The 27,872-nt window shown below is 42.5% G+C and overlaps 1 protein-coding gene across 2 annotated transcripts in view; it reads right to left on the bottom strand.

Moving 5' to 3' along the window:
• Positions 1-24,779, bottom strand: part of LOC141052448 (paralemmin-1-like) — a 276,003-nt gene extending 251,224 nt beyond the window's left edge. For both annotated transcript variants that reach the window (XM_073549684.1, XM_073549685.1), the window contains exon 1: positions 24,544-24,779. In XM_073549684.1, coding sequence (XP_073405785.1) covers positions 24,544-24,588 — 45 coding nt within the window. In that variant the 5' untranslated portion in view covers positions 24,589-24,779. The remainder of the gene's footprint in view (positions 1-24,543) is intronic.
• Positions 24,780-27,872: the final 3,093 nt, after the last annotated feature.

The following is a 27,872-nucleotide window of genomic DNA, read 5'->3' as shown; positions in this document are numbered from 1 at the left end:
AAAATGCGTTGATACGGCCCGCAAAAACAGGCCGCAATAATGGACTGCAAAAAAAGCGGTAAGTGTAAAAGTAGCCTAACTCTCAAATACATGTTTTACAGCATATCTTCAGAAGTGGTGCTGACACTTCATCCACACCTTTACACACTTCTGAAATGTTTTTTTCATAAAAACATATTTTCCCCAAAAAATTATTAACTTTTCAAGAATGGAACTAGAGAAGGAAGTCACCAAGAGAAAAATGATGATTCTCAAGGAATTCCACATTTCCATGCTATAGATAGGAGAGATGATGCATACAACAGCAGCCAGTATGCATGAAAGTATTATACACTGCTCAAAAAAATAAAGGGAACACTAAAATACCACATCTTAGATATCTCTGAATGAAATATTCCAGTTGTAAATTTTTATTCATTGCATAGTGGAATGTGTTTAGAACAATAAAACATAACAATTATCAATGTAAATAAAAATGAATATCCCATGGAGGTCTGGATTTGGAATGATACTTAAAATCAAAGTGGAAAATCAAATTACAGGCTGATCCAACTTCAGTGGAAATGTCTCATGACAAGGAAAAGATGCTCAGTATTGTGTGTGGACTCCACGTGCCTGTATGAACTCCCTACTGAACAATGCCTGGGCATGCTCCTGATGAGGCGGCAGATGGTCTCCTGAGGGATCTCCTCCCAGACCTGGACTTAAACATCTGCCAACTCCTGGACAGTCTGTGGTGCAATGTGATGTTGGTGATAGGAGCGATACATAATGTCCCAGATACAGGTCTGGGGAATGTGCGGGCCAGTCCATAGTTTCAATGCCTTCATCTTGCAGGAACTGCTGACACACTCAAGCCACATGAGGTCTGGCATTGTCCTGCATTAGGAAGAACCCAGGGCCAACCGCACCAGCATATGATCTCACAAGGGGTCTGAAGATCTCATCTCGGTACCTAATGGCAGTCAGTCTACATCTGGCAAGCACATGAAGGGCTGTGTGGCCCTCCAAAGAAATGCCACCCCACACCATTACTGACCCACTGCCAAACCAGTCATGTTGAAGGATGTTACAGGCAGCAGATCGCACTCCACGGTGTCTCCAGACTCTGTCACGTCTGTCACATGTGCTCAGTGTGAACCTGCTTTCATCTGTGAAGAGCACAGGGCGCCAGTGGTGAATTTGCCAATCCTGGTGTTCTGTGGCAAATGCCAAGCATCCTTCACAGTGTTGGACTGTGAGCACAACCCCCATCTGTGGACGTCGGGCCCTCAGACCATCCTTATGGAGACAGTTTCTAACCGTTTGCGCAGACACATGCACTTTTGTGGCCTGCTGGAGGTCATTTTGCTGGGCTCTGGCAGTCCTCCACCTGTTTCGCCTTGCACAAAGGCGGAGGTAACGGTCCTGCTGCTGGGTTGTTGCCCTCCTACGGCCCCCTCCAAGTCTCCTGGTGTACTGGCCTGTCTCCTGGTAGCGCCTCCAGCCTCTGGACACTACGCTGACAGACAGAGCAAACCTTGTCACAGCTCGCATTGATGTGCCATCCTGGATGAGCTGCACTACTTGAGCCACTTGTGCGGGTTTTAGAGTCCATCTCATGCTACCACGAGTGTGAAAGCACAACCAACATTCAAAACATCAGCCAGAAAGCATTGGTACTGAGATGTTGTCTGTGGTCCCCACCTGCAGAACCATTCCTTTATTGAGGGTGTCTTGAGAATTGACAATAATTTCCATCTGTTGTCTATTCCATTTGCACAACAGCATGTGAAATTGATTGTCAATCAGTGCTGCTTCCTAAGTGGACAGTTTGATTTCACAGAAGTTTGATTTACTTGGAGTTATATTCTGTTGTTTAAGTGTTCCCTTTATTTTTTGAGCAGTGTAGTATAGCAACATAGACACCATTCCAAGAATTAAAAAACTCATCTGATAAACCAAACATATTGCAGAAAGGCATATGAGAGTCTCAATTTCAGCATAAAACATGAGAACTAAACTTGAAATAAAATTTAATTTCCAACAAGACAACAACCTCATACTTAAACCATATTATTCTATTGGTGTGACCAAGTCATAGTTCAAACCACAGTACAAATGATAATTTATGGCTACACCGGAAAGAACTGTTCATCCACATTCCAAAAGCAAGATCTGACAGTTTAGCCAATAAAAATAGTGGAAATTTGCAATGTCAAGATGTGCAAAGCTTAAAAAAGCTGTAGTGCTGTTGGTCAATCCAAAAGGGAAATCATTTTGCATATTTAAGAAAGTAGAAGTGAAACTTTGACTTTCTAAAGAGAATATCTGTCACAGGCTTACCATGACAGAGAAGGACTAGAAGACCGCAGCATCTGATTGTCATGCACAGTGTAGGACAGAGAAAGTGCAACACAAAGGGATGAGGGGAAGGGAGCCCAACACTGGGGAAGCTGGAAGTGAAGACCCCTAGGCAGATCTAACGTCACCCTGTCTGTCCTAAGCATCACTTTATAGATTCCACACCTATTGCTGAGCAGGATACCTAAACTCTGCCTGACCCTAGCAGTAAGCCCTGCTTGGGGAAGGACGAGGTAAGTGCTGGTCGATACCCGCTATAACTAAAGACAGATGGGATAGACAAACAAGGGGAACACTTAGCTTGAGTGGACTCAGACAGAAACACAGACGTCCTCCAAACACCAAAGAGGAAGATAGCTGACTGCTATAGCTCTAAGCCTCAACAGTGGGAAATGGAAATATCACCGGGAACTCCCAGCCGCAAGCTGGAAGTCTACAAATACACATCCCTTGATATGCTTAATCCAATAAGCATTCAAGTTTGGTCACCAGGAAAGATAATGCTGTTACATCGGAAGGTTATACTTTCATTGTGGGAGCATCAGCAGACGAGGGGGTGGAGGATGTGTTTTACAGTGAGGTGTCTCTAAAACACCACCTTGGGGAGAAAGACCTGCCTTTATTTCAGAACAAATTTGTTGTGGAAGGTATTGGCTATGTGCACACATTGAGTATTTGTTGCTGAAATTTCTGCAAGGTTTCTGCATCTTGGCTTTTTAGCGTTTTGCTGCTTTTTTGGTGCTTTTTTTGCCACCATTTTGTATGCGTTTTTTGCATGCACTTTTGTACAGCAATGAATGCCTTTTTGAGCTAAATAAAGATATTTAAAAAAAAATGTTTTGTGATGTAATTTTTTGGTTCAACATCTTCTTTTTCATTTTGATGCATTGGCATCAGGGTAATGGGATTAGGGTTTGGTGTCAGCTGCTGTGATTGACACCAAGCCCAAGGTTTAGTAATCAAGAGGTGTCAGCCAGACACCCTCATTGGTAAACCTGTATTAAACACACACATGCCATCACCAGCCTATGTAGGAACATTAACAGAATGAACCTACATAGATGACCTTAATCTGGCACTTAGCCTCGCTCCTCCCACTTGCCCTATAGCAGTGGCAAGTGGAGTATTGTTTGGGGGGGTTGATGTCACTTTTGTCTTGTCAGGTTGTTAGTAATAGAGAGGTGTTTCTAAGACACCCGCATTACTAACCCCATAGTGATATTCTAAAAAAACACACACCCAGAATAATGTCCTTTATTTGTAACTAGCTGAAGAGCCCGACGTTGCCTGGGCATAGTAACAAACTGTGGTTAGAACAAATTATAATGATTATATTGCACATAAAAACATTTCATATCATATATTCAACACTACAGATTTGTAACACAAATTAACTAAATGATTACCCAAGTATTGATAGTATTTTATTTTCAACTCATTCAAGAGCCTTTTGATAAACAACATGTTTGGTTTATCCTTTCGGTGCAAAGGTGAACAGATTTTTGGCAGTTCCAACTCTTGAACAGATCACGTAAAGTTGACCATGAGAAAAGCATGGAGATTGCAAATCGATCCCTACTACTTAAATCGATCCCTACTACTTTCAAGGACTGTCCCTGAGCATTGTTAATGAACTGGAAACTGGAGGCGTTTAAAATCAAAAAACAAATCAGATGGAATGAGTGGAATTCTTGGAATGAAAATGTCTTCTCCTTTGGCACATCCTGTTTCTGAGCTGTGTAGCTGTGATAATGTCTGCTGAGCTGTGTACCTAATCCTCTCCTGTGTGATACTTTCTGCTGAGCTGTGTATCTAATCCTATCATGTGTTACTGACTGCTCAGCCATGTATCTAATCCTATCCTGTGTGATACTGACTGCTGAGCAGTGTATCTAATCCTATCCTGAGTGATACCGTCTGCTGAGCTGTGTATTTAACCCTATCCTGTGTGATACTGACTGCTGAGCCGTGTGTCACATGCCCCATCCTGTGTGACATGGCCAGCAGGCCGGTAACTGATACAACAGGACACGGCACGTGTAATTGTCCAGTGTGACGCGGCCCGCAGGCCGGTAACTAATACAACCAGACAAGGGGATAGGGAAAACCTGGGTAACAATAACAATGGTGGCCCTGCGATAGGGAAACGGGGAAGTGAAGACCTCCTTCACTCCCCTGAGTCAGTGTCTCTACACTCCTAACGCTCCCTAGGCCGGTTCCGCACCGGGCGCCGATCAGGATACCTAATATCCCTAGCTCACCCTGCACCTAAACCCTCACTAGGGAAATGGTCGGTGCGGAAACTAATCCCACCACTGCACTAAACACACATAAGGAAAAATGACAAAACAGGGGAACAACACTTAGCTTTTCTCTGTTGCTTACGCTCCCAGCAACAGAGTCCACCACCTGCGTGCAGCTGTCCAAAAGCAGAGTCCAGCAAATGAGTTCAGCTTTTCTGCCAAAGAGTCCAACATTTTGAGTCCAGCTTTCCAGCAACCGAATCCAGCATCCTGAGTGCAGCTCTACACCATAGCTGCCACTCCACCAAGACATGCAAGAACTCCTTGCTGACACCATAGCTGCGACTCCACCAAGCCATGCCAGCCCTCCTTGCAGACACCATAGCTGACACTCCAGTACTCTCACTGAGCTGCCTGTGACTCTCCTTCAGCTCCATTATTCACCCAGGCTTGCTTGTAAATGAGGAACTATCACCCACCGTTATTGACACACCTGACACTCTTTTATAGAGCAATCACACCTGTTACATAATCAGAGTGCAATGACCCTAATGGCCGCCGGGAGGAAAACTACAACTTAAACCACCACAGTGCAATCACCCTAATGGGTCCCGGGGGCAAAACCACCTTTGGCACAAAGCCAAAGGAAAAAAAAAGGTTACTTTGTGCATTTTATCTGTCAGATCCAACCTGGATCATGACACCGTGTACCTACTCCTATCATGTGTTTTACTGACTGCTGAGCTGTGTATCTAATCCTATCCTGTGTGATACTGACTGCTGAGCCGTGTATCTAATCCTATCCTGTGTGATACTGACTGCTGAGCCATGTGTCTAATCCTCTCCTGTGTGATACTGACTGCTGAGCTGTGTATCTAATCCTATCCTGTATGATACTGACTGCTGAGCCATGTATCTAATCCAATCCTGTGTGATACTGGGCTCCCCCTGCAGTCTGTGTCAGAGTGTGGTCTGTGTTGGCACAGTAATAAATTCTGTTATTTCCAGCTTTACAGAAGGACGATAACACCATGGAAATGATAAGAATAATAGGCCTCAGTTACCACAACTGTCTACAAAGAAAACTGTTGCTGATAGCAACCAATCACAGCTCATTTTTCATCTTTTAAACAGCTCTGGGACAGCGTGGCGAGTTTTGAGTGACGACTTTTGTGTTTCGACTTTTATGTGGCGAGGTTGGTATATGTGTGGTGAAATGTGTGCTGAGGGTGGTATGTGTTGAAACACGTGGTAATGTGTGGCGCATTTTGTGTGTGTTCATATCCCCGTGTGTGTTGAGTATCCCATGTCAGGGCCCCACTTTAGCAACTGTACGGTATATACTCTTTGGCGCCATCGCTCTCATTCTGTAAGTCCCCCTTGTTCACATCTGGCAGCTGTCAATTTGCCTCCAACACTTTTCCTTTCACTTTTTCCCCATTATGTAGATAGGGGCAAAATTGCTTGGTGAATTTGAATGCGCAGGGTTAATATTTTGCCTCACAACACAGCCTATGACGCTCTCGGGGTCCAGACATGTGACTGTGCAAAATTTTGTGGCTGTAGCTATGACGGTGCAAATGCCAATCCCGGACATACACACATACATACATACATACATACACTTTTTCCCCATTATGTACCTAGGGGCAAAATTGTTTGGTGAATTGGAACGCGCGGGGTTAAAATTTCGCTTCACAACATAGCCTATGACGGTCTCAGGGTCCAGACGTGAGACTGCAAAATTTTGTGGCTGTAGCTGCAATGGTGCAGATGCCAATCCTGGACATACACACATACATACAAACACACACACATTGAGCTTTGTATATTAGTCCTTTATTGAATCTAAATTAAACCATACTCACCGATCGCCTAATCCACTGAAGCCAACATCTCCTGTAACAAAAATAACAAAATAAACCACAATATTCCTCACCTGTTCGCTGAGAAGATAATAATCCGTTTGTCCTAAGATGATCATGATGACTTTGAGAGCAGTCACTGATGTGTAGTGCTGAGCAGCAGTGAGAGAGTTCACCGGAGTTCAGCCGTTGTGCCATAAGTGAGATCACTGAAGCTCATGAGCTGATGAATTCTGGTAAACTCTCACGGCAGCTCATACTGTATACTGTGGGAGCGATTACCACCTGTCAGTGTATTACCAGCAGCCGGTTAGAGCAGTCACATCTCCCGATGTGACTGTTCTACACATGACATCGCCGTGGGACACTCTGGATTACTATTGGCATGTACGGTGAATATATTGGTGGTTTATTATTTTTGATTGTTTACAGGAGACATGGGCATTGGGGATTGGGCGTCAAGGTAAGTATACAGTGTTTCTTATTTTTATTTAAATATGTATTTAATTATTTTACATGTTTTTTTAAGTTTGAGCTCAGGTACTGGCTGATGAGAGACTACTTCTGCCTTCAACGGCGCCTGCTATCACTGTTTTCAGTGACAGCAGACATAGCCTGATGGGAGTAGTAGTCTCTCATCAGCCGACGCCGGTGACCTGCTCTAAGCTTTTCACTGTATCTCAATGGGCTCACCCTGAGACCGACAGTCTTATTGGCGGCAACGTTGCCGCCGATCAGAACTGCCGCGCCGATGTTTCCACGCTGTCACACAGGGGAAAAAATATAGAAAGCCTGTAAAACCACAAGCAAAAACTCAGCACATCCACAGCAAGACCGCAAGCATTTTTACACTTGCGTTTTTGCTGTGGATTTGACTGACTCAATTGAAGTCAATGGATGAAAAACGCTAAAAATTTGCACAAAGAATTGACATGCTGCAGAAAAAAAACGCACTGCAAATACTCAAGGAAAATTACTGATCATGTGCACGGCACTTAGTGATCCTTACCAGGTCGTATTGTTGTCGGGATCGCTGGTGCGTCGCTATTTGTAACGGTACCCTAACATTGGACCATTTTTCAGTGCAATTCTAGGTGGTCATCTAAAAGTTGTTTTCCTGTATAATTTAAAACACATTTATCTGAATAGTTATATTTCTACATCAATGTTTAAATTCTGTTTTACATTATTTTACTTTTTTCAGTTTCCCTCTTTTCTGAATTATCAAAGGGATACATCATCCTTTACTAAACTGCAGCATGAAATACTTGTTTTTGTTGTGGTTGAATTGTATACCAGTGAGCGTTGGATGCACTCCTAGTGCTGAACTTCACATTCCTCTGTACAATGGATATTTTTACACATTTACCCTCCTGTTGTATATTTTTCTACAAAACAGCATGCCCTTTTGCTTTTTCACTTACTGTTTAGGAGTAACCTTTGTTCAATCTGAATTATGAACTTTCAAGAATACTTTAGGTTGGTTCTGACGACTGTATAAAATCCAATACAAAAAGTTAAATGCACAATTAAATGTTTCTCCTTTTCTCTTTATAGTGAAGACAATTTTGACAATTCCTGTTCAGACAGCCGCATTGTATTATACATGAAACCTTGCATTGTGTTTTCTTTTATAAAATCAGAGGGTAAATACTTTGGCATAACATTTCCATAGATAAAGCCTTAGGGAATGTTTACACCTTACTTTTTTGTAGAGTTTTTAAAGCAGCGTTTTACAGTCACAGTATAACCAATGAGATTTCAAAAATCTCTATGGCACATATTGTATTTTTTTCCATGTTTTATTCTTTTGCCAAGCATACAACTTTCTGCAGAATAGCTGACCCTCCCTGTACCATTTTAGAGTCCTGGCTTTCTACCATACTTATGGTAATGGAATATTTGAAGTAAAACAGGATACGGTACCACTGAGTCTGCAGGATGTATACTTAAGGGTCTTACTTAGACATTTTACAAAATCGCTAAGAAATATACAAACCTTTCTTACAGCTAAAAGCCAAGGAACTGCTTATTTGTGTAATGAGATGACTTATTTCATGAAGCTCATGCTCATCTGCGTTTAAAACAGACCAGTGCAATCCAATAGAAAATCGGATTTCACTCTGACTAATGTTAGTCAATGATTATGTGTTCATCTGTGCTTTTTTTTCTCTGCTCGGATTCCAGAGGTATTTTCTCGTTTTTGCGTTTTCGCTTTTCGCTCCCCTTCTTCCCGGAGCCAAAACTTTTTATTTTTCCGTCAATATTGCTGTGTGAGGGCTTGTTTTTTGCGGGATGAGTTGTACTTTTGAACGACACCATTGGTTTTACCATGTCACGTACTAGAAAACGGGAAACAAATTCCAAGTGTGGTGAAATTGCAAGAAAAGTGCAATCCCACAATTGTTTTTTGTTTGGCTTTTTTGCTAGGTTCACTAAATGCTAAAACTGACCTGCCATCATGATTCTCCAGGTCATTCCGAGTTCATAGACACCAAACATGTCTAGGTTTTTTTTTATCTAAGTGGTGAAAAAAATTATAAACTTTATTTTAAAAAAAATTGCGCCATTTTCTGATACCTGTAGCATCTCCATTTTTCATGATCTCGGGTTGGGTGCGGACTTATTTTTTGCGCACTGAGCTGACTTTTTTAAAGATACCATTTTCATGCAGTTAAGATTTGTTGGCCACCCGTTATTGCATTATAATGCAATGTTGCGGCGACCACAAAAAATTCTGGCGTTTTGACTTTTTTTCTCAATACGCCGTTTAGCGATTAGGTAATTTTTTTATTGATTCGGGCTATTCTGAACGCGGCGATAACAAGTATGTATATGGGGGTGATTTGAACTTTTATATATATTTTTTAGATTTTTTATATTTAAAAAAATTTTTTTTTTGCTTTTGATATGCTTCAATAGTCTCCATGGGAGACTAGAAGCTGCCACAACCCGATCGACTCTGCTACATAGAGGCGATGATCAGTTTACCTCTATGTAGTAGAATTACTCACTTTCTATGAGCGATGACCACTGGATGATGCTCACAGCAAGCCGGCAGTAACAACCATAGAGGTCTCCAGGAGACTTCTGGTTATCATGCGAACACACCGGTGACCCGCGATCACGTGACGTGGGTCACCGATGGGCGGATTTCGGAGCGATTGCCAGAAGCGCTTGTTATATGTCACTGTCAGCGTTTGACAGCAGCATTTAACGGGTTAATAGAATGGAATCGCGATCCACCCGCAGCTATTCCGGGCACATGTCAGCTGTTCAAAACAGCTGACATGTCCTGGGAAAGATGTGGGCTCACCACCGGAGCCCACATCAAAGGGAGGGAGTCCAACATCAGCATAAATGTATGCCCGATGTCGGAAAGGGGTTAAACTAAGAAAAAAATTGCAACATGCTGCAAGTGGCCGCACATATCGACCGAGACTCTCCATTGTAAGTCACTGGGTGAGAGAAAAAAATTGCATAGCGCACGAACCATGCATATGCCGTCCGATTTTTACGCACCCATCTCATTGGAAACCAAGCAAAGTACAGTAAATTCACAGCATGACCTGTCAGAATAGAATAGAGATATACATAGAATAGATACATAGAAAGATGTCAGTGACTTACACAATTAGTGCAGTGCATGTGTAGTTTAATGTACATGAATTTTGTTAAAAAAAAATAGCTAAAAGAAAAAAATGGCATGGGGTCACCCAAATTTTTCTTAACCAGCTGAGGGAAAGCTGACCGCTGCGGTCTGATGTTTATAGTCTGGGAAGAAGGTAATAAACATGGATCTTCCCAGGCTATTAATATCAGCTCACAGCTGTGTACTTAGCCTTTACTAGTTATTAATAAGGGGTGACCTCCCCAAAAAATGAAGTGGGGTCCCCTCTATAATTGATAACCAGCAAAAGTTAGGCAGACAGCTGTAGGCTGATATTATAGAGAACCTTTCAGGTCCCCATGCCCTCCAATCCATCAGCATTCATCTATTTGTGATTAAACTGCCTCCCAAACCAGCTGCTCAAGTGGCATCATCGCTAGTTCATACAAATTTGCACGCACATTCTGCTCATTCCAGCAGCATCGCTATGTCTCTGAAGCCGGGTGTGTGCTTCCTGGCTTCAGAGAAACACACTACTGTAGGTATGACTGGATGCCATCTTCTGAACTTTCGGTCAGGCACAGTGCCCCTGGATTTAGAGATGCCCACTGCACATGACCGGAAGCCATATTCTGAACTTCTGGTCATGCGCTGAAGCCGGGAAACGTACACCCAGCTTCAGAGACGCAGTGACACTGCCAGAATGAGAGGTGTACCGACACAGATTTGCCTAAGCTAGCCATGAGGCCGGCTCATGCAAATTACGTTATCATGCCCACAGGAGCGTGACAACATGGAAAGAGGGCTGACTAGTCTGGGGCTATTAACGCCCCATTGACTAGTCGAAGCCTTAATTAGCATAGGAAAAACGGAGGTTATAAATGCTTTTTTAAAGCATTTAGTTAACTGAATTATGTTATACAGGGGGGGCTAGGCTACTATCAAACTTCAGTTTTTTTACGTCAGTCACAATCCGTCTGCTCAATGGATCAAGATCAACAAATCCGTCACAGATTGTGAAAAACTGATGCAATGGATTCGTTTTTTCGCCGGATCCGACTGCCCTACCTGGCAGGTTTATATACATTTGGGGCTGTGGATATTGGAGCATGCTCAGTTTAAAAAAAACGGAACCTGTCACTGGATTCCGTCATTTGACAGACAGCCACAGATCCAGCGCCCTTAGGCTTCCAATCTAGCAAACGACGGACGGCGCCGGATCCGTCACTGTCCGACTTTTTGACGGAGATAAAAACGTTCCTATGTCCGTTGTCTCCAGCCGACGGACAAAGAATTTCCGACAGATCCGGCAAACGACGGATGAAACGTGAGGCCATCATTCGGAATCCGTCGCTAGTACAAGTCTGTGAAAAAAAAACAGATCCGGCGGCATCAGTCACCGGATCCGTTTTTTTTCAAAATTTGACGGATTGTGACTGATGGCGAAAAGCTGAAATGTGAAAGAGGCTTTATGGAGGCAGCTTAATCACAAAAAGCAGAATGCTGATGGATAGGAGGGCATTGGGTACAACCTCCTATAAGTGCATATACATGTATATGCCTTTTTTTCAGAAGCATACAGATATTTCTTTCTGATATCATATTAAACAAATTTGGTGTGCTTCTTCAGATTGCCTATGTATAATATCCTACTCTCAAATCACTGCATCTAAAGGAGAATACCTCCATACATACAGCGCCCAACAACATGATATGGCAGCATATAAGCAGTATATCTTCATGCTAAGAAGTCTGCACTACATTAAAGACCCCATGCACATTATTAAAGGGAACCTGACAGCTGATAAATGCCTAATCCACAGGCAGCATGTATCAGACACCAGCTGTATGATTTCAGCCATATATGTTTAACTATGAAACGTTGCAGATCATAGTTTAATAGCTGCCTTATACCAAGCTGTACGGGAGACTAGTTGGACATGCTGGTCTCCGGCGGCTTCACACCGCCCGCTGATATGTCTACTTTACATCAGCACAATTTTGACAGCATATTTTTTTGTTAGAATGTTATAAGGGTTAAAAGTTGACTAGCGATTTCTCATTTTTTCCAACAAAATTTACAAAACCATTTTTTTTAGGAACTACCTCACATTTGAAGTGAGTTTGGGGGTCAATATAACAGAAAATACCCAAAAGTGACACCATTCTAAAAACTGCACCCCTAACGGCGCACAAAACCACATTCAATATGCTTATTAACCCTTCAGGTACTTTATGAGAACTAAAGCAATGTAAAAGGAAAAAATGACCACTTTACTTTTTTCACAAAAAATTTACTTTGGAACCAATTTTTTTTATTTTCATAATTGTATCAGGAGAAAATGGACCACAACATTTGTTGTGCAATTTCTCCTGAGTACACTAATAACCCGTATGTGGGGGAAAGCTACTGTTTGGGCACATAGCAGGGCTCAGAAGGGAGGGAGCACCGTTTGACTTTTTGAACGCAAAATTGGCACCATGTCACGTTTTGAGATCCCCTCATGTACCTAAACAGTGGAACCCCCCAATTCTAACTTCAACTCTAACCCCAACACATCCCTGATCCCAACCATAACCCAAACCACAAACCTAACCCTAACACTGCTAACCCTATTCCCAACCCTAACCGTAATCTCAACCATAACCACAACTCTAACCCTAGCCCAACCCTAACCCTAGCCCCAACCCTAGCTCTAGCCCAACCCCAACCCTAGCTTTAGCCCAACCCTAGCTTTAGCCCAACTCTAACTTTAGCCCAACTCTAACTTTAGCCCAACTCTAACCCTAATGGAAAAATGGAAATAAATACATTTTTTAAATTGTATTATTTTTACCTAACTAAGGGAGTGATAAAGGGGGGTTTGATTACTATTTTTTTTTTATTCTGATCACTGTGATAGGGTCTATCACAGTGATCAAAATGAACCAATAGGAAAAATTTCCTATTGTTGCAGGGTGCCGTCCGGCAAATCTTGGCGGGTGCACTGTGCATGTGCCCGTCATTTTCTTCCCGGGAGAAGACGCTGGCAGCAGGAAGACTTCACGGGGGGATGCAGGGACACCAGAGGTACCTGGGGAGGATCGGGGGACCCTATTTCTCTCTTCTTTGCGATCACATCAGAGGAGAGAGAAATTAAATGGGAACTCGGGAAAACTGACCCGAATCATGTTCTCTGGCGTCTCAGCTACCCCCGCTAGCCGAGACCCCGGAGGTATTCCAACTCTGAGGGGCGCTATACACTTTTTTCTCAGCGCCTTTAAAAAGTGGCGCTGAGGCATAAGTACCCTTAATTGCCACTGTTAAAAGGTGTATCGGTGGTCATTAAGGGGTTAGTAGCTACCCCAGCTTCTCCCCACCTACTGCCCTGGAGCGGTTGGTCTTTCACTGCATGTGTATAGTACAATGTGCCAATGACAAGTGTCTGCATTGTAAACATTCAAGTAACAGAATAGCAGATTATTGGCAGACACAAATAGAGGAGCAATATGGACAGTCGCAATTAGAAAGAAAAGCTGCAATAGCTCCAAAGGAGGCGACCACAAAATCCAAGATAAAATGCACTTTATTTATATATGTGTGATGTATTGGTTCTGACTGTCCAGTACCCCTTGTTTTACCCATGCGGTTTGCGGATTCCCGCACTCCATTGTCCACTTCCCCCTTTTTGTATCTGAATTTGTCCTAATAAAAGCCATTGATTTTATCTTGGATTTTGTGGTCACCTCCATTGGATCTATTGCTCAGTTTTTCCTGCATGTGTATAGGCAGAGACCTGTCAGTCACTGTCAGCGGGTGGAGTGGAGTCACACAAAATAGCTAATAAATTACATTTCCCACATGTTTACTTTACATCAGCACAATTTTTGCAACATATTTTTTCTGTTAGGAAGTTATAGGGGTTAAATTTGACCAACAATTTCTAATTTTTCCAACAAAAATTTCAAAGCCACTTTTTTTTCGGGACCACATCACATCTGAAGTGACTTTTAGGGGTCACACCATTCTAAAAATCTGCATCTCTCATGGTGCACAAAACCACATTCAGGTTTATTAACCCTACAGGTGCTTCACGAGAACTACAGCTGTTATGAATGAGTCACCGTAGGAGGCAAAAGCAGAAATACAAGCTAAGTCCAGAAAACCAGAGAAGTTGGCAACTATCAGATTGCAGACTCCTGAACCTATCAACACAACTAGCAGTAGCCGTGGGGGGTTGCTACGATGCCCTAGACCCCTCGATCACAGCCGGAGAAATACATAGGCCTAAAGAAAGAAAGGGGAAATCTAAACTGCCCCAGAGCAGACCCCAAAGCAATAGGCAGCCCCCAACATATAATGACGGTGAAGCAAGATGAAAATACTAACACAGACAGAAAGATAGACTGAGCAAAGACGGGGCCCCAAAACTACCTAGACAGGAAAGGACAGGAAGGCTGCTGTCTGCAATCTGCCAAAACCCTATCAAAGACATAAGCCAACCAGCTGATATGAAAAAGGCCCTGAAGCAGCTAGGCTTCAAAAACTGAATCAGCACTCAGGTATTTTCAGAAGACAGAGCTAAATGAATTCAGCACAACCCAGCAGGGAATGGAAGAAATCCAGAAAAACAAAGCAAAAACAAAGTCAAAGCACAAAAGCAAAAGGCCGAGCAGCAAACTTAGCTTTGGAGGAGCAGGAATTCAGACTGGTCTCCAAGGATCCCACAGAGAAATCACCCGCAGGGCAGAAGGGCGTCGGCAGCGTTATATCCAGTCCGTAACTCCACTCAGCCAGTCACAATCATCAGCCTCAGGTGTTTGACAATCAGGCTCACTACCTTTCTTTACCAGAAGAGGGAGTTCCTCGGGCCTCAGTAATGAAGGGGAAAATGAACTCACAACATACAGCAATGTGGAAGGAAAAAACTAACATTTTTTTTTTCCACAAAAGTACACCAATACCCCATATGTGTGGGAAATCCAGTTTGGGTGCATGGCAGGGCTCAGAAGGAAGGGAGAACAGTTTGACTTTTTGAACGCAAAATTGGCTGGAATCGATGGCGGGCACCATGTCGCGTTTGGAGATCACACGACAGGGGACTGTAAAAACTGGCCTTGATCATTGTTCTCCAGACGCTGGAGATTTACAGACGCAGGAGGGCGCTTATACCCTTATTTAAGTCAGCGGCCAGTCGCAGCTCTCACTTCCTGTTGATTACGTATACTCCCAAAGGTGGGGACAGTGACACCAGCTCTGATTGGGTGCCGGGCTCATGTGACGTAACAACTACCTGAGAGCCCGGTAATGCGAGTACCGACACCACTGGAACGGTGCGGACATGGGAGGTGAGTATAAGCTTTTTTATTTTCATAGCGGAAAACATTCAGATCGAGAAGGGGTTGTCCTAGTAGTGGATAACCCATTTAAACCATCATAAATATGATCTTTCGCTTCCTTTCAGTTTATAGTTTACAATTTGTAAAGTAGCCTAACATCTAGCTAAGAATTTAAAACAGGATATTTTGCAAAAAAAATTGGCCTGTAAATGTCAATGCTTTTGTAATTACAGGTATAGTGTTCGCTTTGTATGCACATGATGTTGGAGATATTGGGGGGATAAGTCCATATAAGAAGACAAGCGTTGTCCATGGAAACCAACCAGAGTCCAACTCTCTTAATAAGGGTTATAAAAAGCTAGCATCTTATTTGTTGCTATAGCAACGCCATTGTTTTCTCCTCTGCACTGTCCCCCACTGTGTCAATGGAACTCTATAGAAATTATAAGGCGTGGGTGAAATAAAATCTGCATCTACACCTATTATGTTGCTGGGTTGGAACCTATCGAAAGAACCAGATTAATCATAAGGAAGTAATAAATCATCTCGACAATGAGAACGTTTCAGTATACTTTCTTCATTGAATATAATCCCTATGCCAGAGCCTGATCTGCAAGGACGCCTACATATGTAAGGCTGGTTTCACATTTGCGTTTTTTTTCACGGTATTTTAGCGCTAAATAGCGCATGCGTTTTTTTTTCCTATACTTTGCATGGGATGCGCTTATGTGCGCATACACATGCGTTTGTACGCGTTTTTCCGCGCATGCATTTTTTTGCGGTATGCGCTCGGGCGCACAAAATGCAACCTGTTGCATTTTTTGTGCGTCCGACTTGCCTCAAAAAAACGCATGCGCACGCAATGCGTTTTTTTACAGCAAGACACCCATTATAAGTCTATGGTGAGCATATGTGCGCATTGGCATGCTTATGTATGCGTTTTTTGCACATGCGTTTTTTTTTTTACCATTAGTTTAGACAATGGAATTTAGGGGTTTGGGTTAGAGTTAGGGTTAGTTAAGGGGGTTTAGGGTTAGGGTTAGGGTTAGGGTCAGGGTTAGGGTTAGGATCAGGGTATGGTTTGGTTAAGGGTTAGGGTTAGGGTCAGGGTCAGGGTTAGGGTTAGGATCAGGGTATGGTTTGGTTAAGGGTTAGGGTTAGGGTCAGGGTTAGGGTTAGGGTATGGTTTGGTTAAGGGTTAGGGTTAGGGTCAGGGTCAGGGTCAAGGTTAGGGTTAGGATCAGGGTATGGTTTGGTTAAGGGTTAGGGTTAGGGTCAGGGTTAGGGTTAGGGTTAGGGTCAGGGTTAGGGTTAGGGTTAGGGTATGGTTTGGTTAAGGGTTAGGGTTAGGGTCAGGGTCAGGGTCAAGGTTAGGGTTAGGATCAGGGTATGGTTTGGTTAAGGGTTAGGGTTAGGGTTAGGGTATGGTTTGGTTAAGGGTTAGGGTCAGGGTTAGGGTTAGGGTTAGGGTTAGGGTATGGTTTGGTTAAGGGTTAGGGTTAGGGTCAGGGTTAGGGTTAGGGTTAGAGTCAGGGTTAGGGTTAGGGTTAGGGTATGGTTTGGTTAAGGGTTAGGGTTAGGGTCAGGGTTAGGGTTAGGGTATGGTTTGGTTAAGGGTTAGGGTTAGGGTCAAGGTTAGGGTTAGGGTCAGGGTTAGGGTTAGGGTTAGGTTTAGGGTCAGGGTTACTAAGGGTTTAGGGTTTGGGTTAGGGTTAAGTATGGTTTGGTTAAGGGTTAGGGTCAGGGTTAGGGTTAGGGTCAGGGTTTGGTTAAGGGTTAGGGTCAGGGTTAGGGTCAGGGTTAGGGTCAGGGTTAGGGTTAGTAAAGTCATGGTTTGGGTTAGTGTGAGGGCCACCTAATGTTTGGAAAAAACGCAAACGCGGTAAAAACGCACTAAAAACGCATACAAACGCATAAAAACGCTGCGTTTTTTTCATGCATGCTCATAAAAATGCTTGAAAAAAACGCAGCAGTTGTATGCTTTTGTATGCGTTTTTTCAATGCGTTTTTTTGCGGGAAAAAACGCGCTGCAAAAAAAAGCAAGTGTGAAACTAGCCTAAGAAATACAGGTAACATGCTTTCTGCATCATGCTTACACATAAATATCCTACACATGTATCTACTGAAGACATACAGACACAAGTAAATGTTGGAAGCTTCTTAATTGTGACAAGACATCTATGACCATAGAGGAATACGCAACCTTTTCCAAAGGCCAAAACACATTTATAAAATAAATCTCCCATTGGGTGACCTTGTAGAAGTTTACTAATGGCACGTGGCCGATTTCAGAGTGCCAATGGACAGTGTACAAGTCAAGTGGTGCTCGTTACTGACCTGTTTAGACAAAGGGATGAACACTGATGGGAACAGAACGAATGGTAATAATTTCACCCTGATACATTTATGGGGGAATAGTTTTACATCCATGCAAACATTAAAGGGGCAATCTCATCTCCAAGGTCCTATCCCAATATGTAGTAGGTGTATTAGCAAATACCTCTAGTGATGAGCGAGCGTGCTCAGATGTCGTGTTATCTGAGCATGCTCGGATGTTATCCGAGTATCTTGGCCGCGCTCAAATAATATGTTCGAGTCCCCATGGCTGCATGATTTGTGGCTGCCTAACAGCCGCGAAACATGCAGGCACGGAGACTCGAACATATTAATCGAGCACGGCCAAGATACTCGCATAAAATCCGAGCATGCTCAGATAACATGACATCTGAGTGCGCTCACTCATTACTAAATACCTCCAATTAGTAATGTAGTATAGTGCTGATTTGCTATGTTGCTTACCCCATGTGCAGGGCAGCAGTAGCTTAGATATCCATGGTTATGACCACTAACAGCTAACTAACTGTCACTATATGAGTGGTCGCAACTAGTGTTGAGCATTCCGATACCGCAAGTATCGGGTATCGGACGATACTTGCTGTATCGGAATTCCGATACCGACTTCCGATATTTTTTCAATATCGGAAGTCGGCATCGGAATCGGAAGTTCAAAGTTGATTGACAGCCGAAATGACGTCATCATGATGCGCGGTGTGTGCGCATCATGATGCGCCGTCATTTCGGGCCTTCCGGGGGTCTCTGCCGGCCTGCCGGGGGGCTGTGTGGACTGCCCGGGGTCTGTACCGGCCTGCCGGGGGGCTGTGCCGGCCTGCCGGTGGTCTGTGCACCCTGTGTGGGTCTGTACCGGCCTGCCGGGGGGCTGTGCCGGCCTGCCGGTGGTCTGTGCACCCTGTGGGGGTCTGTACCGGCCTGCCGGGGGGCTGTGCCGGCCTGCCGGGGGGCTGTGCTGATGTCCGGGGGTCTGTGCAAGCATCGTCCGATGGGACTATAAGTCCCATCTGGCGATGCCTGCTACCATGACAGTGATTGACACATTAGCCAATGATGGGACAGTAGTAGTCCCATCATCCGGCTAATGTGTTAAATGTTAAAAAAAAAAAAAAAAAATACTACATACATACTACATACATACTACATGCTACATACATACTACATATATACTACATGCATGCTACATACATACTACATGCTACATACATACTACATATATACTACATGCATGCTACATACATACTACATGCTACATACATACTACATATATACTACATACATACTACATACATACTACATACATGCTACATACATACTGCATGCTACATACATACTACATACATACTACATACATACTACATACATACCACATATATACTACATACATACTACATGCATGCTACATACATACCACATACATACTACATACATACTACATACATACTACATGCATGCTACATACATACTACATGCTACATACATACTACATATATACTACATGCATGCTACATACATACTACATGCTACATACATACCACATACATACTACATACATACTACATACATACTACATGCATGCTACATACATACTACATGCTACATACATACTACATATATACTACATGCATGCTACATACATACTACATGCTACATACATACTACATATATACTACATACAAACTACATGCATGCTACATACATACTACATGCTACATACATACCACATACATACTACATACATACTACATGCTACATGCATACTACATATATACTACATGCATGCTACATACATACTGCATGCTACATGCATGCTACTTACATACTACATACATACTACATGCTACATACATACCACATATATACTACATACATACTACATACAATACATTCATACAATACATACATAGACATACAGTACATATAACATAGAGTAACATACTTACCAATACTTGTCACATTGTTCCCCGAAACCATTGTCTTTTACGGAATAAATATTAACATAACAAACCACAAAAATACTCACCCACGATCCGAAGCAGTCCACGAGTGTGTCCCACGACGATCTTGGGTAGAGAACGGCAGCATCAGCTGATGCTGCCGTTCTCTACGGGCTGCAGGAATCCAATGACGGAAGGTAGGTATCCTTCCGCACTGTATTCCTCCACCACTTAAAAAAAAAAAAGTCCCTAGTCTCACTTTATGCCATTGCTGCGTGGGAAATTCCCACACAGCAATGGCATAAAGTGAGACTAGGGACTTTTTTTTTTTTTAAGTGGCGGAGGAATACAGTGCGGAAGGATACCTACCTTCCGTCATTGGATTCCTGCAGCCCGTAGAGAACGGCAGCATCAGCTGATGCTGCAGTTCTCTACCCAAGATCGTCGTGGGAAACACTCGTGGACTGCTTCGGATCGTGGGTGAGTATTTTTGTGGTTTGTTATGTTAATATTTATTCCGTAAAAGACAATGGCTTCGGGGAACAATGTGACAAGTATTGGTAAGTATGTTACTCTATGTTATATGTACTGTATGTCTATGTATGTATTGTATGAATGTATTGTATGTAGTATGTATGTAGTATATATGTGGTATGTATGTAGCATGTAGTATGTATGTAGTATGTATGTAGCATGCATGTAGCATGCAGTATGTATGTAGCATGCATGTAGTATATATGTAGTATGTATGTGGTATGTATGTAGCATGTAGTATGTATGTAGCATGCATGTAGTATGTATGTAGTATGTATGTAGCATGCATGTAGTATATATGTAGTATGTATGTAGCATGTAGTATGTATGTAGCATGCATGTAGTATATATGTAGTATGTATGTAGCATGTAGTATGTATGTAGCATGCATGTAGTATGTATGTAGTATGTATGTAGTATGTATGTGGTATGTATGTAGCATGTAGTATGTATGTAGCATGCATGTAGTATATATGTGTTATGTATGTAGCATGTAGCATGCATGTAGCATGCATGTAGTATGTATGTGGTATGTATGTGGTATGTATGTGGTATGTATGTAGCATGTAGCATGCATGTAGTATGTATGTAGTATATATGTGGTATGTATGTAGCATGTAGTATGTATGTAGCATGCAGTATGTATGTAGCATGCATGTAGTATATATGTAGTATGTATGTAGCATATATGTAGTATGTATGTAGCATGTAGTATGTATGTAGCATGCAGTATGTATGTAGCATGCATGTAGTATATATGTAGCATGTATGTAGCATATATGTAGTATGTATGTAGCATGTAGTATATATGTAGTATGCATGTTGCATGCATGTAGTATATATGTAGTATGTATGTTGCATGTAGTATATATGTAGTATGCATGTTGCATGCATGTAGTATATATGTAGTATGTATGTTGCATGTAGTATATATGTAGTATGAATGTAGCATGTATGTAGTATGTAGTATGAATGTAGCATGTATGTAGTATGCATGTTGTATGTATGTAGCATGTATGTAGCATGTAATTTTTTTTTTTTTTTTTACATTCAACACATTAGCCGGATGATGGGACTACTACTGTCCCATCATTGGCTAATGTGTCAATCACTGTCATGGTAGCAGGCATCGCCCGATGGGACTTGTAGTCCCATCGGACGATGCCTGCACAGACCCCCGAAGCCTGCACAGACCACCGGCAGGCCGGCACAGCCCCCCGGCAGGCCGGCACAGCCCACCGGAGCCTGCACAGACCACCGGCAGGCCGGCACAGCCCCCCGGCAGGCCGGCACAGCCCACCGGAGCCTGCACAGACCACCGGCAGGCCGGCACAGCCCCCCGGCAGGCCGGCACAGACCACCGGAGCCTGCACAGACCCCCTGGCAGGCCGGCACAGCCCCCCGAAAGGCCCGTACAGACCCCAGAGAGGCTGTACAAGGCAAAAACAGGGTTTTTCTTATTCCGATACTGGAAGTCCCATAGACTTGAATGGGACTTCCGGTATCGGAATCGGCGATACCGATACTTTTTTTTAAGATCGGCCGATCCATTCCGATCCAATACTTTGAAGTATCGGACGGTATCACTCAACTCTAGTCGCAACCATGGATACCTAAGCTACTGCAATGCCCTGCACATGGGATAAGCAACATAGTTTATCAGAAGAACTATACTACATTTCTAATTGGAGGTATTTGCTAATATTATTACTATAGCTAATACATATTGGGATAGGATCTTGGATATGGAAATACACGTTTCAAGCTATTCCACCACATACCCTGTGTACACGGGGTGATGCGCTGATGATAACAATGATATTCATGTTGGCATAAGTGCCCAAATCACCTGATAAATTAGCTCTCTATTAAAAGTCAATGGGATCTGGCAGGATGAGTACACAAAATTACCTAGATATGATAGCCCCTTTAAGAATAGAAGCCATGACAGTAGAAGATATGGTGTCTGAATCAGTTTCATTTGTGCCAGTACAGTGCCAGACAATGGCATAAATGAGTTATAAAATCTTCCCGAATAACCCTGTGCCCACATCACATTTTTAAAATCTTCTAATGAAAGAGGGTTCACATGGCAGCAACAAACAATTAAGCCTTTAGAAGGCTGATACATTTCCTAATATATTATTACGGTTGAAAATTACAATTTTTTTTCCAGTTTCTCTATGTACACACATCAAAACTTTGTCAAATATAATAATAATGCTTCTACACAGACTCTTAGGAAAAAAAAGTTCAGATGCCATAAAAGTTCCTTAGGGCAGCGATGGTTGAAGTCTGAGCACATGTCTCAGATGATTGTCATGGCACAGCTCTGACAGAAACAACAATGGCCCATTCTGTCAGCATTTTCTGACGTATCACGTTTCTACAAGACAGTAATTGTGTGGCTTTTTGTTTGCACTTTTTTGGCCTGCATTATTCATGCTATTATTTGATTTCAAGACACAAAGTAAGACGATATGCAAAATCCTCCAAATATGCACAACGAAATATGTAAACCATGTAGTTCCATTAAAAGCATGTGCAGAAAGACACTATGACACTAAAATGTGCAAAAACACATTCAAAACAATGCACATCATGATTCTGTAGGCCTGATTAAAATCTCATCTCAACACTGTAATCAGAGCGTCGTTAGGGCCACATATCATTTGGAAAGATTGATCGGTTTTCATAACATCAACCACATATTAATAATAATAATAATAATAATAAATTTTATTTCTGTAGCGCCGACATATTCCGCAGCACTTTATATTTCAGAGGGGACTTGTACAGACAATAGACATTACAGCATAACAATAATCACATAGATCATAACAGATACCAAGAGGAATGAGGGTCCTGCTCGCAAGCTTACAGTCTATGAATTCTACAAAGTTTTGGGTGTAAGGCTCTGTTCACATATCACGTATAAATGGAACCATCACACAGTGCTGGATTCATCAAATAATAGACTAACTGCAGCCTATGGACTCCACTAAAGAGGTCCACGAGGGTTTCACCATGGTGTCTGCTTCCTTTACAATGTATTAGTTACACGATTTGCTATTTTTACTATCAAATACAACAAACCTGTCTCTTTAGGCCCCCATACTCAATATATATCTCTCAATCAGCCGACAGCCAAGTGCCCCAATTCTCTCATGCACAGAAACACTCAGCTTGACTGAGCGTTCCTCATTTCTATATAAGAGAGCCACTAACAAAATTCTCTTATCTCAGTGTTGAACACAAGGATCGGCTGTTAGACATCTATCAGTGGAGAGTCAGCAGACCCCCTTAGACATTCGACTGTCATTTGATCTCACTAATATTGATGTGTTCGGGACCTTAAGGCTAATGTTTGTGAGAACTTCAAGTCTACTAAGGGTGCCTCCGATGCAAATCTAAGCACAACCGGGGGTTACACAGCTAGGACACCCTTCTATTGTCCAGAGGGATAGTAGTGGCTCCCGTTCTGGACAACCCATCTTGGGCATTAAACACATGGCCATCTGATGTCAATTTACTAGACATAACAGCTATTCGTCTGGGGCCACTGCCAACAGAGACGACTTGCCAATTAGAAAAACCAATCTTATTCGACCACACATCTACAATGGCAAACTGTTGTCATTGCTGAAAGCAACAAACCCAAATTTTGCTACATTTCTCAGAGAGTGATGACTACTCTTTGGGTGAGTAGCAAGTAGGCGTCTTCAATATTTCCTAATATTTGGCTTGGAGGCAGCAACCAACAATAGAGTCAACCAAGGATAGGAATCTACTGGTTTTCGATATTAAGGGGCACATTTACCAGGCAAAGCCCTTTAACTTAGGTGCACCTACAATTCGGACTATCCAATTTATTTTCACTCGGCTATTGCGCCCAATAAATGGATTTCAAAGGTAAACTGCCAAAGGGTAGGGGCAAAAATAAGTTCAGAAGTGTCGCCTTTTTCTTGGCATGATACCACAGGGCATTGGGTACAATACGGTGAAACTATGTGACTAATCAATGCCCACTGAGTAGCGAGACGCGTTATTGCATATATGCCATGCTAGAATGTGCCCCCCCCTTCTCCTAAAAAAAGCTTCTGAATTTTAGAAATGTTGGGCTTTCAAATTGCAGCCTCAAGATGTTCTGCAGAAGCTTCCCCACACTGATACAGATACAGCAGTATTTCCAGTCACGTTGTATAGGTTATCAGTGCAGATGAGGTACTGCAGACAGCATGAGACACTGTGCTGCCTCCATTCAGCAACCGTTACTATGTAGGAATGCTCAGTCCCCTATGAGGAATCCTCCCAGCACATACAACAGAAACCCACTGACTTACTGCTATGGCTTGTAGGCGCTCCCTGTGCAGCTCTGCCTCCGCCATCCTTAGGTTCCAGTAAAAGGTTCACTTAGGCGCTTGTCTGTGAAGCTTTTACTCCTTGGAGTGTGTCCCTCACTTGCCTGGCTCACAGTGACTAGAGCAGTGCCTGTCTGCCTCCCATCCCTCTGCTGCTGCTGTCACACAAGCCATGCATCTGCTCCCTGGAAGCTGGAAACTCTCACTGCACCACTGCTACGCCTATGCTCCTCCTATATGGTGTCAAGTCACCATAGGAGCCCAGCATCAGGAGCAGCTTACTCATACAGATGGCCTGTGACTGAGCGCAGACACATCTTACTATGGCGCTTTATGAAGCATCACCCCTTATAGTATTTGTAAGGAGAACAAGTCAAAGGGAAGCCTCAATAAATACTGGCATTTCCCGATGTAGTGAAAATTATTGGCATTCTTAATGATTCCCCACCATCCTGTAGAATGTAAGCCCGAAAGGGCAGGGTCCTCTCTCCCCTCTATATGTCTGTGATTGTTAGTTTACTGTAAGTGATATCTGTAATTTCTATGTAACCCCTTCTTATGTACAGCACCATGGAACCAATGGTGCTATATATTAATAATAATAATTTGTCTCTTATTTAATAAAACTAATCTCATGTATGGCTCAGGTGGGATTTTCACCCATTCTTTCACACAAACACTTTTCAAATCCTGAAGGTACCGTGGGCTCCTTCTATGAACTCTGAGCTTTAGTTCCTTCCATAAATTTTCTGGACTCAGGTCTGGTGACTGGCTGGGTCGTTCTATTAGCTTTATTTTCTTTCTCTGAAACCAATTGTTAGTTTCCTTTGCTGTGTGATTGGGATCATTGTCTTGGTGAAATGTCCAGCCTTGCTTCATATTGGTAGATGGCAGCAGATTTTTTATCAAGAATGGCTCAGCACATTTATCCATTCTTCCTTCCTTCAACCATATGAAGTTTGCCAGTGCCGTGTGCTGAAAAACAGCCCCACACCATGATGTTCCCACCTCCAAACTTCGCTGTTGATATGGTGCTTTCGCAGTGAAATGCAGTGCCTTTTGGCCTTCAAACAAGTTGTTTGATGTGGAATCCAAAGAGTTCAATTTCGGTCTTATCTGACTAGACTATATTATTCCAGTATATCACAGGTTTGTCTAAATGTTGAGAAAACTTTAAATGCGCTTTTTGCTCAAGAATGGAGTCTTGCGTGGTGAGCGTGCATACAGACTATGAAGGTTTTCATCAGTATGTTTTGCAAGAATAAGGTTGCAAAGATCTTGACACAGCTCACTGGTTTTACCCATCATGAGACATTTCTTGTGTGGCATCTTGGTAATGAAACACCTTTTCATGGGCCATCAGTTGAACCAGCTGATATTATTTTTCACTAAGGCTAGGTTCACATTAGCGTTTCTGTGTACAGTGTATCATCTACATGTGCAAACGCATGCAAAAACACATGCAAACGCATGTTTACGCAGCGTTTTTAATCCGCATCATCTTACGCATGACGAAAAAAAACGCTGCGTGTGCATGCGTTTAAGAAACAGAATCTCAAGTACAGAGTACATTGTCTACAGATGCATAATAATTATCCTATCAGGATAATATTGGGTAAATACCCTATGGAGCTCCTAACACTCATGAAACACCAAAAAATTGGAGCAAACACCATAACGCTAGAATTCATAATATCAAAAATGTAGTTTATTATGGTAAAACTGAGTATTAAAAAGACAAGCGTGATAGGAAAGTACAGTACATGATGAATCCGAAACATAAAGCAATTCAATATAGGTCCAGGCGTACCAGATTGTAATAAAGCTGCATAGTGGAAAGAGCACGAATGGGTTACATACTCAAAATACTTTTAAGTGATGGTATGATTGGTATATCAAAAGGCATAGTGCCAAAGAGAAACACCCCCACACAGTTCCCATATAATAACTCAATCCTCTGTAGTAGGTAAGAATGGCGCCATCACTTTTTCATATAATCAGAAGGAGGAGGCTAAATGGGAGTGTAATTAGAATTTTCCCTTACCCATGCTCTTGTCCATGTGCAGGAATGTGCCCCTACGTGCATTTCGCGGTCGCTTCCTCAGGGGGCCTTTAAATACCCCTCATAAAGACATCATTGGTGGCGCATGTGTCCGGCACGGTGACTGCCGCGTCCACCCGCCCCCCCAAGCATCACGACATCGATGCGTTCCACAGGTGCACCCTGATGATGTCAGTGGAACGCAAATGCCATCAGTAGACGCCGGGAGAGATGGCGGAGGCGAAGCCAGCACCCAGCACATGCGCACTGATGTTCAGTGACTTGACAGCATCATGATGCATAAGGGCAAAAGTTCACTCAGTCTAGATAGCACTGATTTCTAGTAAATAGCACCAGGCAGTAATTATGCTAATAAATACAAGCGTCTAATAATACAATAAATATTATGCCCAGACTAGTAATTGCTGAATCACAAAAAGTATCATGCATGCGTTTGTGTGCATTTTTGCATGCATTTACGTTGTTTATGTTTGATATTTCCAATGCTTTTTCAGTAGAGTTTCTTTGACATCAGACACCCAATGGTCATGTCTCATGGGATTTCTATATATAGACACACTGCACAGATTAAATTCTCGTCTTTTTCTGCTGTATCCAGCTGCAAGATGGATCTTAGCGTGGAGACCTTCATTCTTAATCTTGATTTGTCATTAAAATTGGCTGTTGCCTTTGCTGTGGCTTGTGGAGAAGAAAGAAGAACAGAAAGACAGAGAAGATGTCGTCATCGCTATTGGCAACACCCCATCACCCCATTGAAGTCCGAGAGAGCAGAGGAGCCTACCACTCGTTGTACACAGAGATGCATGAAAACCCTGAGAAGGATTCATCACCAGGAAGGACACACAGCTACGTCGAGCAATTCCTGCTGAGGAACGTCTTTTGGTGACCCTGAGGTACGCAATTTTGAAAAAGAAACAATTGTCATTAATATGATTGTTCTAAAAGCCATGTACTGAAGTTCCCCAAATGAGGGATAAATTTGCTGCCTACTTTATTTCAGGTATTGGACGTGTGGCATGGCAAGATGAAATGGTTTAAGCCGCTAATAAATAAAATGTACCTGTAATGTTTGCTGACATTAATACTAACACCTTGACTGTAACTTTAATACTAAACACCTTGACTGTAACACCCGTTAATACTTCACTAAACAATACACACATATTTAAATAAAGAGTTAAAGAAAACACAGGGAGACAGGGATTGTGAAAAAAAAGAATATTTATTAACAAAAATAAATTAAACATTG

Source organism: Dendrobates tinctorius, unplaced genomic scaffold (assembly GCF_039654945.1).
Source record: "Dendrobates tinctorius isolate UK_male_01 unplaced genomic scaffold, ASM3965494v1 ptg000160l, whole genome shotgun sequence".
NCBI lineage: Eukaryota > Metazoa > Chordata > Amphibia > Anura > Dendrobatidae > Dendrobates > Dendrobates tinctorius.
The sequence above is the reverse complement of the archived record's forward strand: the minus strand, read 5'-3'. Positions and strand labels throughout refer to the sequence as shown.